The 16,069-nt window shown below is 35.9% G+C and overlaps 3 protein-coding genes across 8 annotated transcripts; 1 reads left to right on the forward strand and 2 right to left on the reverse strand.

The window, feature by feature from the left end:
* Positions 1 to 41: 41 nt before the first annotated feature.
* LOC124452442 (protein GLUTELIN PRECURSOR ACCUMULATION 3-like) lies at positions 42 to 4,198 on the reverse strand. Of its 2 annotated transcripts, none has more exons than XM_047002976.1 (7): positions 3,449 to 4,191; positions 2,770 to 2,977; positions 2,615 to 2,689; positions 2,293 to 2,372; positions 1,862 to 2,084; positions 1,362 to 1,501; positions 42 to 515 (listed from the first exon to the last, which is right to left on the reverse strand). In XM_047002976.1, exons 1-7 carry the CDS (start codon positions 4,105 to 4,107, stop codon positions 254 to 256), a joined length of 1,647 nt encoding a protein of 548 aa, XP_046858932.1. In that variant the 5' UTR covers positions 4,108 to 4,191; the 3' UTR covers positions 42 to 253. The 2 variants fall into 2 exon arrangements, with proteins under 2 accessions (XP_046858932.1, XP_046858933.1); XM_047002977.1 differs by lacking the exon at positions 42 to 515 and adding an exon at positions 646 to 962 and having other exon boundaries at positions 3,449 to 4,198.
* A 596-nt stretch (positions 4,199 to 4,794) lies between these two features.
* On the forward strand, positions 4,795 to 7,995 carry LOC124452443. Of its 5 annotated transcripts, XM_047002980.1 has the most exons (4): positions 5,808 to 6,031; positions 6,306 to 6,341; positions 7,041 to 7,251; positions 7,368 to 7,995. In XM_047002980.1, the coding sequence occupies exons 3-4, from the start codon at positions 7,043 to 7,045 to the stop codon at positions 7,867 to 7,869; spliced, it is 711 nt and encodes a 236-aa protein (XP_046858936.1). In that variant the 5' UTR covers positions 5,808 to 6,031; positions 6,306 to 6,341; positions 7,041 to 7,042; the 3' UTR covers positions 7,870 to 7,995. The 5 variants fall into 5 exon arrangements, with proteins under 5 accessions (XP_046858935.1, XP_046858936.1, XP_046858937.1 ...); XM_047002979.1 differs by lacking the exons at positions 5,808 to 6,031; positions 6,306 to 6,341 and adding an exon at positions 4,795 to 4,857 and having other exon boundaries at positions 7,043 to 7,251; XM_047002981.1 differs by lacking the exon at positions 6,306 to 6,341 and having other exon boundaries at positions 5,960 to 6,031; positions 7,043 to 7,251.
* On the reverse strand, positions 7,885 to 15,098 carry LOC124452440 (N-acetyl-beta-glucosaminyl-glycoprotein 4-beta-N-acetylgalactosaminyltransferase 1-like). Its single transcript, XM_047002974.1, is given in 17 exon segments — positions 7,885 to 8,396; positions 8,906 to 9,032; positions 9,103 to 9,181; positions 9,253 to 9,327; positions 9,426 to 9,498; positions 9,929 to 10,032; positions 10,113 to 10,162; positions 10,456 to 10,569; positions 10,647 to 10,668; positions 10,896 to 10,974; positions 11,394 to 11,449; positions 11,632 to 12,949; positions 12,951 to 13,086; positions 13,178 to 13,364; positions 13,446 to 13,523; positions 13,874 to 13,908; positions 14,716 to 15,098. Coding segments are annotated over 17 exon segments (2,904 nt in total). The 5' UTR covers positions 14,870 to 15,098; the 3' UTR covers positions 7,885 to 8,179.
* Between the last annotated feature and the right edge of the window lie 971 nt (positions 15,099 to 16,069).

The following is a 16,069-nucleotide window of genomic DNA, read 5'->3' on the forward strand; positions in this document are numbered from 1 at the left end:
TCACACGTAAATATACGTAAAAAATACATCATCGGCGCAAATTCCAAATTACATTTTATGTAGAGTGCACAGAAATACAATTATAAATACATAGCATCGTTCATAATAGATTAGAGTAAAATCATACATAAGTAAGATCATGAAAACTGCATGTTTGTGTTTGCAATAAAGATATCGTCACAGATACTGACATTGACTTCATTTCATTGGCTTGATTAAATGTTGCATTACATGTATAGTTAAAACACTTGAATTATTTATTGGACATTTCAACATTGGTCTCTCCAGTCTTCCATCGTAGATAATGTAAACGAATTTCCATGAAAACAATAAAGGCTATCCATAGACACATCATGACTAGCCACGTAATCCAAGCAGAAGACGGAGTAACGGCGAGAAAAACTCCCAGAGTGATATTGGCCAAAGCTAACACTAAGGCTAAGCGGCCGGCGTTGATGTGATAAATCTCCCAGATCAATCTTTTTGTCGTTTTTACGTCCGTTTTGTGAGGACGGCTGACAAAACACAATAGTTATAATGTCATCATAGTAAGAACAAGTAATCAAAAAGAAAGAAAGGTAATCACTGACAACACAACGAGTGGCATTAAAAAATTGTCAAAATTGCCCAAGCCGCTGATGAGAGTTCCGAATTGCAATTTTTTTTAATTAGCCATATTTTCAAAAAACAAGTTGAGAGAATTAATGTATGATGTATGATCGAGATTTTGACATTTTTTCATGTTGTTATAGTGTTTTCAAATAGCCTATTTTTCCCAAACTTGAGTAAACCAGCAGTGTTATTTAGGTAAGGTATTTTCATAAAATGCTTTAAGAATTAAATGACTGAATTCCAGAGTGACTTGTGAGAGATGAATTTCTATTTTCTAAAGGCTGCAAGATCCAATTCTTCACCATTATTTACGACTGAATGTTAATGCAAAAATTATCTGTTTCCAACAACTGTCAGAAAGACAAAATATTTTGTTTCCTATGAGAAATTCTTTCCTGTTTAACGATTGGTTAAGCTCATGTCATAGATGTCATTTTTGCCGTAACAACACGTAAACAAAGCCAATTATTGACTTGACCTAAATATTGACATTCATCGTCATAGTTATGTTAAAACAAAGATTTTTCACGTTTTATTTACTTCAAAGTCAACACGAGTTTATTGACTGACCTTCAGCAACCTTCAAGTTTACATGCATAGACATTTTCCAGTGCGGATGAAGAAGATGTGTTCATAAGTATCAAATAAAAGATCGAACCTACAATTGCTAGGGGCTTAATTGAAACTTGAGTGTAAAAATTTAGGCTAACTTATGAAAAACAAGGATTCGATTTACTGATGATACTCACAAGAACGCATTTAAAGGTTGAAATAAGCCAATGAGCATGATCAACAAGCCAATAATAGCATGTGCAAACGTAAAATGACCAAAAGGCACAGAGATAATGGCAAATATCAAACCGAGGGAGCTAACCACGAGTCCCGAGACCTAAAAACGAAGAAATCATAGAAAAGAAAATTGTTTTAACCATTTACGCAGTGAAATAGACGGTAGCACGAAATGCATGATGCTTGAAATATTTTTAAAAACAGTCAAATCATACTCGGTGTGCGTTTGCTTCATACAGACCATTGTTTCTACTTGCTACAGTTGTTAAAATTTAAGAATTAGGAGAAGATGGATAAAAATTAACAATATTCGTAGCAGTGACGTAGCCAGAGAGGGAACGGGGGCCATCCCACCTGGAAAAATTCTTGGCCCCCTAAAATGCTATGTTTTATATGACAGGCCCCCTTGACAAAAAATCTTGGCTACCCCACTGATTTGTAGTATATCGCAAACATATACCTGAAAAATACGATGCATTTTAAACCACCAAGGTTCACGATGTCGAAAATATCTTGCAAAGAACATTCCAAGCTGTAACAGAGCCCCCCATCCGATAAACATGAATATCCCATGAAGATGGATGAAACTGAAGTACAGCAACTTGCAGTCATCTCCATCCTTTGTGCCATCGACCATCTTAGCAGTCCCATTTAATAGCCAAAGGTCATTGTTTAAGCCATTGCTATATGAGATGTAAAATGCAGGAGTTTGGTGTCAAACATAATGCATGAGATTGAAGATGGCAGAACAGTATTGCTATCTAGTTATTTATGCTAAGGCTGTTTCACTCAATTTTTATACACTTCAATAGCATTTGCACTAAAATGGGTGATGTGAGTTCGTTGCATCAATATATTGACTCAAAGTAGTGAGTATTAATGTATCATTACCTGGAAAGTCCTCCAAACATAATAATTCCCTCGTCCACAGTTACCATTGCATGGCTATACCTCTTGGGTGGGGGATCCCCCTATATAAATAGAACGTGTTGTCATTAATTGTGAAAGAGATAAAATATTTGCTTGATTAAGCTCACACAAAGGAAAAACATCTACTTCAGTTGTGTAACAAAAACAAGATGATACGAGATGATAAGTAAATTCTTCCAACAATGCAAAAATTTTTGAGTTCATGTATATTTCAATGCTAACATGTTCATATCACATGTAAACATTGTGATTATCAACAAGATGACATATTTCACATTCTTACATCAACAGTCTTTTTTTTCCATTCTTCTTTCTCTGGATAGTAGACAACTACTTCATTTGCAGGGGCTTCGGTCACCTAGAATGACAGCAAAGTCTTGAAAAACATGGCTAAGTAACTTAAAGATGAGTACATCTTTTTACAATCACTTTACTTACAGTTATTACTTGAATAGTTTTTTCATCGCCACCATATAAAACAGGTCGAACAATCTGTTCCCCTTTTGTATTATTATCAACAGGCAATATAGCCATGCCAGGATATTTCCGAGGAGATGCACATTCTGGAAGGCGTGTCCAGGAGTCCCTCATAGCATCATAGCTCCAATTGTCATCTGCTGGGCATGGGCCACCTGAGCCACCACCTCTGATAATGAATTGAAAGTCAAGTTTACTACAAAACTGTCAGTTAATTACTTGTCTGAATGAAAATTAGTCAGTGTTCACATGAGAGCGATGTTTAGAACTAGGACATGCATAGTGTATTGCAAAATTTGTTACACAAAGAGTGCTAAAATGGTATATATAAAAGTATATATAAAAGTATCATTGTACATTAAAAAATTGTGGTTTCTTTAGTGTGGACTACGGTTTCAACATTGTGGCAGTAGCATGTGTGGCAAATCCGTTTAGTCCCCCCATTTTTTCTTCACACAAAGCAAAAATATTACACTTCTAAAGACGGCAATCATATAAAAGTTCTGAAGTTTTCATAGTAAACAAAACTAGTGACCTTGTTGTCTTAAATGGATAATCATGGTTCAAAAATGAACAACAAGTAGATTATCATAATTATAAAAGCATGTCTGGCATATTTAAAATAGATGAACAATCTTACCCCAAGCAACCACCGTATATGACCATTTTGTGTTGTGATATCATCGCAGCTGCATGAAGACAACGTGCATGTGGATAGTTGGGATTATAGCTGTTTGTTCCTTCAAATACCTCCCGCCATCCTTCGTTTGGCTTTGAAACATCATAAACAAAAGTGTTGGAAAACCTATTGCTAGCAAAACCGTGAGTGAGGTATAAAAGGCTAGAGTTTAAATAAAAACCTCCAGCTGAACCGTAACGTTCTTCTGGTTTGGTTGAGCCCGATGGCAGCTTCGTCCAATTCAAACTCGATAAATCTAAACGCCAAATATCATCGAAGAAGGCATCGTTTTCTCCTTCGCCAGTTGAAACATAGAAGCCGTTTTTCCATACCCCAGATACGACAGAAAATCTTTTATCAATTGCATTGTTTGTTGTTAGTTCCTTCCACTGACGGGTATCTAAATTATACTCCCAGGTATCGCCTAAAGGACCGCTATTTCCCCTTCCTCCAAAAATCAAGACTCTCCTCATTTCTCTTTGATAGCCTATTGCCATATCTCTTCTTACCGATGGCGTATTGCTTGCATTGCCACTATCTAAATTCATCCATTGTAGTTGAGCGTAAGTGTACACAATCATCGCAAAATGAAAGAATATCCTGAACCAAGAAACTGCCATATCGTACAATCTCTTCTTCTTTGATCAATCTGGTCGACGTTCCGTTGAATCCGTTCCTAAGTACTCCCTAAATTATATAACTATAAACTTGTATTATAATTAATTCCACAATAGCTTGCGTTGGCGTCAGCAGATTGACGTGTAAATTGGAAACGAAACTGCAAAAAACGGTTCCAGTAAGGACTTACCGGGACTTGAAGCATGTTGCCTGTATACGTTAAGTATTTTTCCGAAAATACAATAAATTGTTGTCTTAGACGCTCATTCTATGCCCGGTACCATAGGATAAATGTATTGTAAATTCCTGCAATTTATTCAGACATTTAAATGATATGACTAAAAAATTATCTGACAGTTGGCTGTTTTAGAGCAAGAAAATCAGAAGAATACTCGTATAACATGTCTCCAAAAACTCAAAAAAGCGTTTGTTTCTGGTGAAAACTATATACAACATGTACTTCTCCACAACAGTCAATTTTTTTGTAATAAATTCAAGTCAAGAGATTGTTTTCTTCATGCAAAAATACCTTGTTGCGGCCGGGCTAAAATGCTAATTTGCAACGCCTACACCATGACCAAGTCATGTGCTTAGTAAATGGAAAAAAAGGAAAAGAAGATATTTGTGAAATGTGTTGTTTGTACGTAAATGTTTGTCTGTTGGGTGGAATAATATAGGGGAAACAAAAGTTCGTTACAAAATACATGGGAAGAAAATGCAAGGAAAGAAAACTCTATCACTGTATTGTAGACGTAAGTATGATGAAGCTTTTAAAATATTTCAAATTATAAGAGCTTTTAAGCCCTTGCACTTAGTATGGGAAATAAACATTCAGTTGCTGAGGAAGACTTTCCACTAGGGGTGGTGGATTTTACGAAACTTTATCTAATAGCAAAGAGACATAATAAATAGAGGCTGCAAGCGTTGTTTTGTATTTTGGGTTTTATGCATTAGGGCATAAACACGTTGAAAGTTGAGTTGCTCTTTTTGAGGTGAACAGAGAAGAATTAAGCTGTTAGCGCTGCCGTCGGATATTGCACTCAACCAAAAACCGTTTGGTAAAGATAATTTACAGCGTTATTAACAAAACAACACATAGAAATCGCGACATTGTAATATTGTAGTTGTCTAAATATATTCCATCAAAATACACTCCCATATCGCTTGTGTTGAATCGCCATCCAACATCCCGCACAACAATATACGCCCTGGTTACAAGGATACCAACTTTGGGAAAGTCCAGATTTTAGGAAAAGAGCGGAACGACTCCTTAAATTGCAGTGAAAACACTAACTCACCAAATAACAGCTCCAAAAAATATTTTAAGTACATTTATGTTCTAGGGTTAAAACGTCTAATTTGCAAACGTTGCAAACAAGAAACTATTTTACGCTAACCAAAAACCTTTAGTGGAAAAATCTGTAAATTGTGCTTACATCATATCTTAATCTTTACTGCATAAACCTAAGATTATATAGTTTCTGAGATATTTACATCATTGGAGATTTTAGGCGTGGTCTGTTGTAAGATAAATTAAATATTCTTAAACCATATTGTGTCTCGTTTTTGCCACAAACCTCAGTGCTTGCTTAAATTAAGTTTGTCACGAAAAGTATCAAACAAACGATTCAAGCAAATTTGCTCAATATATAGACGAAATGCAAAAAAGTTGACAACAACTGACCATGCAAAAATCCTTCGATTTACAGAGCACAAAAACATCAATACTTCCACAAGTGACTACGTTATATCATTATTGACATGTTTAAATACAAATAAAAAAGATGCGCTTTCTGTGAATGCACAGTTTAAAGACTCTTCATAAATTTGACATGAGAACCCGGCATACGACGCATATCATTTTCCGCATGCTTGCGAGATTAGAATTTCTCAATTGACGGAAGAAGGTTGAAACAAAATTGAAAGGTTAGTTCTATTGATATTTTACACAAAATACAAAATATTTTTGATGATTTACAAAACGTTCTCATCGTCGCAAGGTTTGATCAAACACTTTTTCATCCCATGCAACTATGCACATGCACAAGTCTACGGCAAAGACATCTACGATGAGAAAAACGTCATTATGGTCAACCATAAAAACATTGATAACTGTCATCCCACCTGTTTTTACCTGTACGTTGCGATATGAAAAGCTTAATAATAAAATTGATATGTCCATTTTTCATCGGCTATATATGAAAAATTACTTCTGCACTAAGGCACCGACTGGATAAAGGTTGAAAAATTTCATTTTCACTTCCACATAGAAATCCATAACATATACATGAAATCTTATCGTTATATTTGTTGCAATAAATTTTGTCACAGCAGCCGTGTATTAAAGTGAGTTATCTGGCCAATAATATTGCTAGAATAGCCCAAATATATGATGTAAGCGTAGCCGCTTATTTGAGATAAGACATTGTAAATTTATGTGGTGAACTTCAAGAGATACAACTTAAAATTGATTGTTGCACATTTCTCACTTGACTTGTGACAGTAAGACAGGTATGCAACTGATCTTTCAATTAAAAGATGAACATCTTTCGGGTTTGAATGGCATGGTAAGCATGAAACGAGGGACTGGCCAAATTAATAGCTCGCTATTTTCATTTCAGTCGCACCTGCTATTCTTGCAGACCGATCAATTATCAGAAAGAATCGAAAACTTTTAAGAAAAACTTCACAGCAAACGTATTGCAACATTTTTCCTATGCGTTACGAAGTATAGCCAACAGATATATAGATATTTTAAACATAGCTATCTCAACATGTCGTTTTCTTATGGCATTTACAAATACATGCCGCTTACTAAATTTGCATTCCGTTTTCTAAACAGTCAAAATAAAGCGATGTGAAGTCATTTTGAAGAAAAAATCATTTTGTACTTAAAGATGATACGAGTGATAGTGCTTCTCTTTCAAATACTTACAGATGATGGGGGAAAAAACGGGTCTTTTAACCCAGCAAGATGACATGCAGTCGAAACTTAAAGAAACTAAAGAAGAATGGCTAAATGTTCGTGATGGAACAAAAGCCCAACTACAAGCGATGAAGGACTTCTATGCCGAGGAAAGAAATCCAGACGACATACTCACAAGAACGAAGCAAGATAAAGAGAACTTGAAGAACGATCTCGATACGTAAGTTAATTTAGAGAGAAAGTGAAACAAGAAAAAAATAAGATGTAGGACGGCAAAAAAATAATGAAAACATGGTTGGTCATGTATTCAGATATTTGTTACTGCCATTTATTTAGTCACAGACGTTTGGCCAATCTTGGTTCAAACCTTAAAATGGATCTTGAAGTACAAATAGAAACTAGTAAAGACCATGTCGAAAAGATGGCTAAACATGGCTGTCGTGCAGCTATGAAGTTTCCAATACTGGGTGCATTTATTCTTGGTGGACTTGGAGCTGGTGGGGGTGCAGGTTTGGGTAAGGTAATCCCAGGATTAGGAGAACCAATAGCAATAGGAGTGGGAGCAGTAATTGGTTTCTTCCTCTTTGGTCTCGTGGGGTTGATTTTATTTCTATGCATGAAGAGAAAATACGACAGACAATTACAAACGTGGAAGGACATTGAAGTCTTAAATGAAAAAACTTTAGGGATGATCGAGGAAATGGGGAAAAAGAAAAGTTATCTCAGGGAAATACATCTGAAGCTTGGAGAAGTTCATCGTAACAACATGAAAAATGCACTTGAAGCATTAGGTAGAGATATAGAAAATTACCTTCAAGTGCCTTCAATTGAACCATGAACAATAATGCCGCTATAGACTTGAGATATGCACGTGTATTAAGATATATTCTTACAATATTAACACTATGTATTAAATATCATTGGCCTCCTTAATAAAATATAGTTCATTTTCTCATTCTGTAAATAACGCAAGTCATGAGTTCATGATACAATGGCTCATGATTGAATACTGTCATGCATGTAGCTCGGCACACTAACTGACAAGAACTTGTGAAGTAGTGAGTAAGAAAGACATCCCTGTTGACGCAACGTTTTCCAATCACCACTGACCTTGGTACGAAGATCGTACTTACCTCGAGAAAGATAATTCAGTATTCCGGCATTAGAGCTTGATTATACCGATATCTCAATGTTCTATATGCTTTGTAGGTCGGTACAATCGCATCTTCCCCAATTCTGTTCCCGGTATTGCCCAAGACATTATCTTCAAATCTATAACTACCCCACATACCCTGCTTGCTATGGTAGTAATGATAAAAGTTAGGAACGCGAAGTCTTTCAATTTCCAGCCCTTTCTGTAGGCACCTAAAGACAAGGGCGCGGTAATTAGTCAACCCTCTGGGTTTTAAATAGAAATAAGATGAAAAACTTCAAGCTTTTCGCAATAATTACAGTTGTAATGTTTGTATAAAATATAAGTTTTTATCTCAAAAATAAAAGAATAACATTCCGAAAATATACATTTCGCGTACACCCTGAAGGTCAAAGGTGAAGGGTTTGCAAATCCTTGAGAGTTCTCCCACACCTCTCCGAGTTTTTCATAAGCCAGTGCAAACACGAAAAACATATTTTGTTTCTTTTATAGAATGGCAATAATGGGAAACAGATAAATTAAAATTAATTTTTTAATTTTTTCGCCAACAAGTGTTTAGCTATGATTGATTTTCAAATTCTCTTTGATTGATTTAAGTGATTGATCGCAGATCAGTATGCAAAACTCAGCTATAGACCAATAAGCGCACACGATTCGTTGTTGTTATTTTAAAAGCTAGTTAATAAAACCATTGACAGATCCTAACCAATCAACATCTTACCTGTCCACCATCTCCCAATCTTCTCCACCCCATTTTGTCTTAAATTCGTCAACGTTCATCCCCCCAATACGATCAAAATCCGATTTATAAATCGCAAACAATCCATATCCCATCGTTTCCCATTCTCCTAAGGGTAAAGTGAAAAGAAGTTAATCGAGTCGCGTGAATAGGCGAGGGAAATGGACACTAATAATTACCGTAAGAAAGTGATGGTGTAAAACCACAGTCAAGACGTAGTACCATAGGAGAAAACGCCATTCTACCTTGGATACAATGCTGACAAACAAAGAAACAAATGTAATCAGCGGCAATGAAACAACGGCAAAGTGATTGTGTATTGTGTGTACCTTTCGTAAGATATCAATCATATTATTAGGAATATCAAGATGGAGATCACATGTAAAGATGATGTCATCTGGATTCTATAGTGAATAATTTAATAGAATAAATAAACGTAAATATGGTGGCCAGAAAAAACAAAAACAGATCATATTTATTAAGTACATTAACAATAAATTACCTCGACAGAGTTAGCACCAATTTGAACTCCAAGAGCACGCTGAAATGAACCGCCGACTTGCAAGACACGATATCTAATGTTCCAAGCATACACAACACAAACTGATTTATAAACTGTTCGACATTACCCTAATGTACACTGAGCACATTACGCAAAAGACGTTAGCATACCTAAAGGGACAGGGTTATAATTAGAATACTTTTTCAATGAGCTCCGACTTCAAGCTAACTTAATATCTACACCGTTGAGGATAGTGTTATAACAACAGATACACTGACAGGGACAGCACTAGAACGGGTGTGTGTGTATATTCATATATTCAGTTGTGCACGACTGACTTCTTTAAAAAACCAAATCACTTTCAAAAGAAATCACTATGAATATATGAATATCTACCCCACCCCACCCACAATTAGCGTTCTAGCGCCGTCCCTGTACACTGACACCATTACACAAAACACATGAGGATACCATAAGGGACACTATTTTAATTACGTAATTACCTTTTCAATGAGCTCCGACGTAAAGCCAACTCAATATTAAGGTCTGTACTGTTGAAATCAATGATGATAACATTGATTTGTTCATCCTTAGTACTTTCATACAACTGAATGAATAAAAATCGCAGCATTAAAATACGAAGTTATCAAAAGTAGACGTTTATGGATTTGTGAAAGAGATACGTACCTCTGACATGTCGTTTATAAAATGTTGAACCCATTTGCCTTGATTCTTAACTATAGACATTGTGACAAACAATATATCTCATTGAACGATGTCGTGAGAATAATCTTTAGAATATTATCAGTCAGTGATAGATAAAGCACGACTAATTGAGAGGGAGGTGGGGAGGAGGGGGGGGGGTGCGAGAATTTAAAAGGTGTCGGTTGGTCTATGATCGCTTCAGTTTTATTATCGCCGTTTCAGACTCAGTGCGACAAGACGTGGTAATATTTATTACCAGACCTGCACCTTCGTAGCGCCCAACAGAATTTAACATGGGTTGACCATAGGCAAAATGATGTCATACCTGGCACTATCACGTGAACAGTCACGTTCTTTTTCCAAACAAAGTGTTTTGGTGCACAAAAGGAGCTAGCACCCAAGGGCTGGTAGACGTAATCAGAAACGAGAATGGGTTTATCTGAATGTAAACGAAACAGATGAAAGGACATTCGTGGAGTATATAACACAAACGTCGATCCTCATAAAAAAACATACTTCTGTCTTTGAGTTCAAGTTCCTAAAGACAATGAAAAATGATATTATATCTACATTGTTGCTTTTGAATCTTAGAAGATTTACAATAATTTCTCAAAAATTTTTGTGACCTCTGCAAAATGTCTAATAAATGCACTGATTAACCAAATCACGTATAATTGCATGATACACGACATTAATTGGACAATACACGACATTAATTGGATGATACACGACAATAACTTATCGTGAACAATAAATAGGTCTTACCAATTCGATGAGATATCTGTCCCCTTTGAGGACATCGTGATTTTCTTCAACGTTTAAAACTTTCCTCAGATTTATGTCACTAAGGCGAAGAACAAAACCTTCCATGAAACAAGCACTTTGAAGGTGAATGACAAGAATATTTTCATTATTTCATTATTGCACAATGCCCGTATTGCGCTATGTACTGCATCATGAATCGTGATAAAAAATTTTCGATTGCTTCAAATAACTCTTAAGCAGAAACGATTTGATATGAAAAAACTATAAATCAAAGTTATACTTATATCATATGTTATAAAAGATAACATGACGCAATGGTAGGGCCATCCTTCCGAAAAAGATAACCATGAAAGAAGTGTGACCCTATCTATTGTAAATAAAAACAATCAGGATTTCTTAATCCTTTGCTTGGGTAACCGTTTTTCTAGGATGACTCGTCTTTCATGTAAACAGGCCAAAACTCACACTTTAATCACAACACGTGAATGCTTTACACACCTTGAATAAAGTGATCGCAAATCATTGATGTATCTCTTAACAACACCTTTGGCGACCTGAAATTGAGTAGTGTGAATTATGAAGTGTCTTCAATGATCGCCATGATGGTAGAAAACACCGACATACAGTTAACGGGATTTCGTATTGTTGAACACACAAATTGAACATCAAAACTATTGAAAAGACATCTTTCGCGTCACACAACAAACACCATACCACAAAGAACAGTGCTGCTTACATCTTTATTCAATAAAATATTTCCATCAGTTCGACATAAGGTTGGATGTTGTTTATATATGAATTCGACCAGTTTATCATGGGGTTTCTCGGGTTTTTCATACCGAAAATACTTCCATGCAACGTACATCCATGTTTTTCTTGTTACCAGCAATTTTTCTCGTTTCGCATACGCTAGTATTTTTTTCCACTGTCCAGATCTTTTTAACTTGTGAAAAGTCTCCTTCCCAAGAAGCGGAACATCGTTGTTTTCACGATGCACGAAGTTGGATGTTGTTTTCAACTCGTTGGGAAAACTATTTCTGGTCGAATCTCTTTCTGATCTGTTTTCATGTCCTGCTACAGCTCTGCGCCATATTTCAGTTATCTTTTCCATCATCTTTTTTGCAATATGATCCAGTACACCTTTACGATCACTTTCTTCACGATGCCTTTTCTCTGACATCTTACTCTTTACGTTTTGACTTTCTATATCCTTTTTCTTCGGTAAATACAATCGATATCTGTGGTATGGCAAACGAGCCCTATTTAAGAATACGGCTAAGGTTTTCCTTTGTGTAAAACTTTCAAAAGGGGAATAATTCCTTGAAGTAGAGCGAGCAAGATAACCTCTAGAGGTCTCTTGATGAAAAACATCATGTTTCACATCAGCCATCCCATGGTCATCTAGCGGGTCCCCCATCTGATAAAATTCTTCATCATTCACCCAAGGCAACCGCAAGCCATGCGAATCACGAACTCTCATTTTAAAGCATGGTTTATAGTGCTCCACATGTTTCAGATGCGTGTTATCGTATGGATATACGGCAGTTTCGTGAATTAAATAAACTCCTTCGTATCGTGAGACATTGAAATCAACTTGGTAGCTTGGTTTGTATTCACAACTCGGGTACAATAACGAAGAAAAAGACATTATACGAGAATGCAATCTAGAGAAAAGTTCCGGTGCGATTGTCTTCGAGTAGTTATTGCCTTTCCCACGGGTGAAACGAGGTATCTGTATATTTGAGGTTGGGATACCTTTGGGAACTTCTTTACTTAGTTTGACCATCTCATAGGCAGGTTGAACTACGGCAGGACTCATGGGGATATGCAATGAGTAACGTGTGACGTCAAGGTTATGCATTTCGTGAGGATGAATGTACTGCGAGATACGTGCACGTGTTATGTACGTGAAATTTACAAAACCTGGCATTTTCCAAGCAACCAAAAGATGATCGTATGACGATGATTGCTTGTGTAAGGCTTCAATAAAGTAACGCCTTTTACGATGCAAGAGAACGGGTGAGGAAATCTGGGATTTGTAGCGGGTGAACTCCCTCACCTACGATCTCTTGCCAATTTGGATTCGTCAGGTTACCAACCCATGCAATCAGCTGCGACTTCATTGGATTTTCACCAGTACTAAGCCAGAGTTCAGAGGAGTCATCGGAAGAGATAGCAAATGTGTAATAGCCTGTAAAAGCAAAACCATCACTAACCTTTTTACAGGAATTAAGAGCTCTTGGTTGTTTAAGAAATGAAACATATACATGTAATGTCGTTACCAGTTCTAGGTGGGTGTACAAAGCCAAACACTCTTTGTCCAAAGTTTTCAGCATTATGGCTTACATAAAATAATTTGGTTTTCAATTTGACATCAGGATATTTAGGAAAGTGTACATTACGTCTGAGATCATTCACTGCACTACCACACCAGTCATGCCACACATGAATGTTAAGAAAGCCATACAACTAAAATCAACAACAGGATTTTGGCCGCACAAAGTAATTTAACAAAGTAAGTGATTAAGACTGTAACAGGCAATAGCTTACCGATGTTGTCCATGGGTGTTTTACCCAAGAAATGTTTTCTCGATCTTCATCCTCATATGACTTGCCATGGAGAACCAACTGAAATTGAAAACAACATGACAAAAATTCCACAAATTGACAATATATCCATGCAATCATAATTACAGAGAAGAATATTGCTGATCAATACAAAACTTCACCAACCCATTTAGTACAATACAAAGCATGCAATCTCTTATTAAATTAAAAGTCAAATTTAGAAAGACGAATTGTAAGCACAATGATGCATTGCAAGAAATAATGTTCCCTCAGATTAGCTAAAAAATTCTATAACACTCAAATTTAACAACATGATATGCACCAGATTTTGCATTTGAAGATGACAAAAGACAGGTTGATCACATGATCAGTAAAAGGTACACAAAAGAATGGGTCCATATGGACCATACCTTGGCATTTTGTGCTCTAACATTAATCTTGAGTCCTAATAAAATTGCAATGAACTATTATCACTTGAAGTTAATCAATTGTAAGTTTAAGAAACGGATGGAACACTTTGACAAAACAATCATAGTCACAGGCTCACAGCAGAATTATAAAGAAATACGCAAAAGTCACAAAAACATATACACTAAACCATATGCAATGCTGCTGAATTCCAGAGCCAATGTTTGTTGGTCTAATAACTTTAAAAAACTTTCTCGCATAACATTCAATTTTCTAAGTGTAAACAAACGAGGTAAACTTCATATATTGCTGACATATATGGCAGCTTGATACAAACAAACGATTTCGCGATATTCGCTGGAAATCCAATTTTCTCTAAAATTGTTTTCTTGCAAAATAACACTCAAAATAAAGCTATTTCCGACTTGGAGGTTAATTCATTACGAGAACAGTTTATAACATAGGCAATTTCAACAAGATCGTGGATAATCAATAATTCATTTCAGAATTGAACGGCCTTCTGCAGCTGCAATAGTTTCAAAGAACTATTGTTTATTAAAAATAGCCTCTTTGAATTTAAATATCCCTAAATACATCTTGCTCCATCAGTAAAATACGGCCACTTTATTTCTCTCAGACATCGTGTTCGGGTATTTACATATCTATCGTTTAATTAATCGATAAGAAATCTTGCTAATAGAATATTTAGAAAACTAATAATTCGCACGGTATTTTCAATACCTCAACTCCGTCAATACTCGTCAAACAACATGATAAAGAAATCTTAAAGACTAAACAAATGCAAAAATGATAAAGTAAAAGGAAAGAAGCAAAAATAAATCACCTAACAAAATGTCGTTCTTCTCCTTTGTTGTAATGCTTCCAACAAAAGGAAGTAATCGCGATTTCCACCATTGAACAATGGCAAAACATCCTATCAAAAACACCCCAAGAGAAAGCACGCGAAGTATTCTCCGTCTTCGTGATGTATAAACCATAAAAGCACGATGAACTAGTGGACTACAGCATGAAACATCCAGTTCAACAAGAGGGACAAGATGAGATGTCACTATTCTAATTATTTTATTAGCAACATGTTGTAATGAATTATGAAGTTCCCGGTGAACATCTGGGGGAACCGGAAACTCAAGACGTGCCGGTGGCCGCTTCCATTCTTCCAATTATTTCTGCATTTTATATCATATTTCGATAAGATGAAAGTGTACGTTGCACGAAGGTCGCAAATGTTTTCAACATCTGTTTTTGCTTGTGTGATTATGTCCATAGTTTGCTTGAAGCTCGTTTCCTTGGTTACTATGGTTGATTTCGGGTGTATGGGCGTCACAATGTTGTGATTGCGTCACAACATTGCAACATTTTATGTTATTTAATATTGCTTTTAGTGTTGCATTGAACTCCACGAAACTGTTTTGTGAGAGTTTACAGGCTTGCATAAACGTACCACAAATGTAGGCAAATTTTATAAGACAAATAAACATAGCGAGCTGGCCCGGTTATAAGACAATTTTTCAATTGATTTTTTCTGGAATCGATATTAGTTTGTGAAAAAATAATGAAATGTGAATGAGTTTGTTAACAATTTTCAAGATGTTGTTACATATTACTAAGTCCGAATTTTACATAGCTAATATGCCACCATGCAGCTTTTCTTCACATGCTCTGTTGGTAAATATAATCAAAATTGTTTGCGCAATGTTATGTTAATGCATAATCTTGACACAGTTTATCTCTCATCACTGTGTTTTCAGTAGGAGGAGGTATAAGACAATGTTATCGGACCGCTTTGATAGCCGAAGGCTGACATGCTATATCAAATTGTTTATTTCTGAAGCCTGTGTTGTTCAAAAACGATCCCACTTATGATGACTTTGTTGAACATGACAAAGTCAGCGCTGCATGCCATTCTTATTCTGCTTCTCCTAAACTGTTTAACGTTTCTCATTTTTTTTTCTGTGAACAAACCAAGCAAAAAATGGAAATTACGTTTGAAACACAGCAGTACACTGTAGTACAAATTCTTATTTTACACATGGTACACTGTAGTACAAATTCTTATTTTACAATCATTTTTTTCTTTTTGCAAATTTTTTCTGCAAGCCTCCTTCTTCATCGCCTTTACGTGTTGCTTGCTTTGAAACATCGCCTTTAGACTTGCATAGCTACCAAACGTAAATTAA

The sequence above is a fragment of the Xenia sp. Carnegie-2017 genome, unplaced genomic scaffold (assembly GCF_021976095.1).
Source record: "Xenia sp. Carnegie-2017 unplaced genomic scaffold, XeniaSp_v1 HiC_scaffold_25, whole genome shotgun sequence".
In the NCBI taxonomy this organism is placed as follows: domain Eukaryota; kingdom Metazoa; phylum Cnidaria; class Anthozoa; order Malacalcyonacea; family Xeniidae; genus Xenia; species Xenia sp. Carnegie-2017.

What these genes read in the sequence shown, in the direction of transcription:
- LOC124452442 (XM_047002976.1), bottom strand. Translation starts at nt 4,107, where the DNA reads ATGGCAGTTTCTTGGTTCAGGATATTCTTTCATTTTGCGATGATTGTG. An exon ending in ATGTTTGGAGGACTTTCCAG is followed by an intron (nt 2,085 to 2,292) that starts GTAATGATACAT and finishes CATCTCATATAG; the next exon opens with CAATGGCTTAAACAATGACC. An exon ending in CAACCTTTAAATGCGTTCTT is followed by an intron (nt 516 to 1,361) that starts GTGAGTATCATC and finishes GTGTTTTGTCAG; the next exon opens with CCGTCCTCACAAAACGGACG.
- LOC124452443 (XM_047002978.1), top strand. Translation starts at nt 6,619, where the DNA reads ATGCAACTGATCTTTCAATTAAAAGATGAACATCTTTCGGGTTTGAAT. An exon ending in TTTCGGGTTTGAATGGCATG is followed by an intron (nt 6,673 to 7,042) that starts GTAAGCATGAAA and finishes AAATACTTACAG; the next exon opens with ATGATGGGGGAAAAAACGGG. An exon ending in TTGAAGAACGATCTCGATAC is followed by an intron (nt 7,252 to 7,367) that starts GTAAGTTAATTT and finishes CCATTTATTTAG; the next exon opens with TCACAGACGTTTGGCCAATC.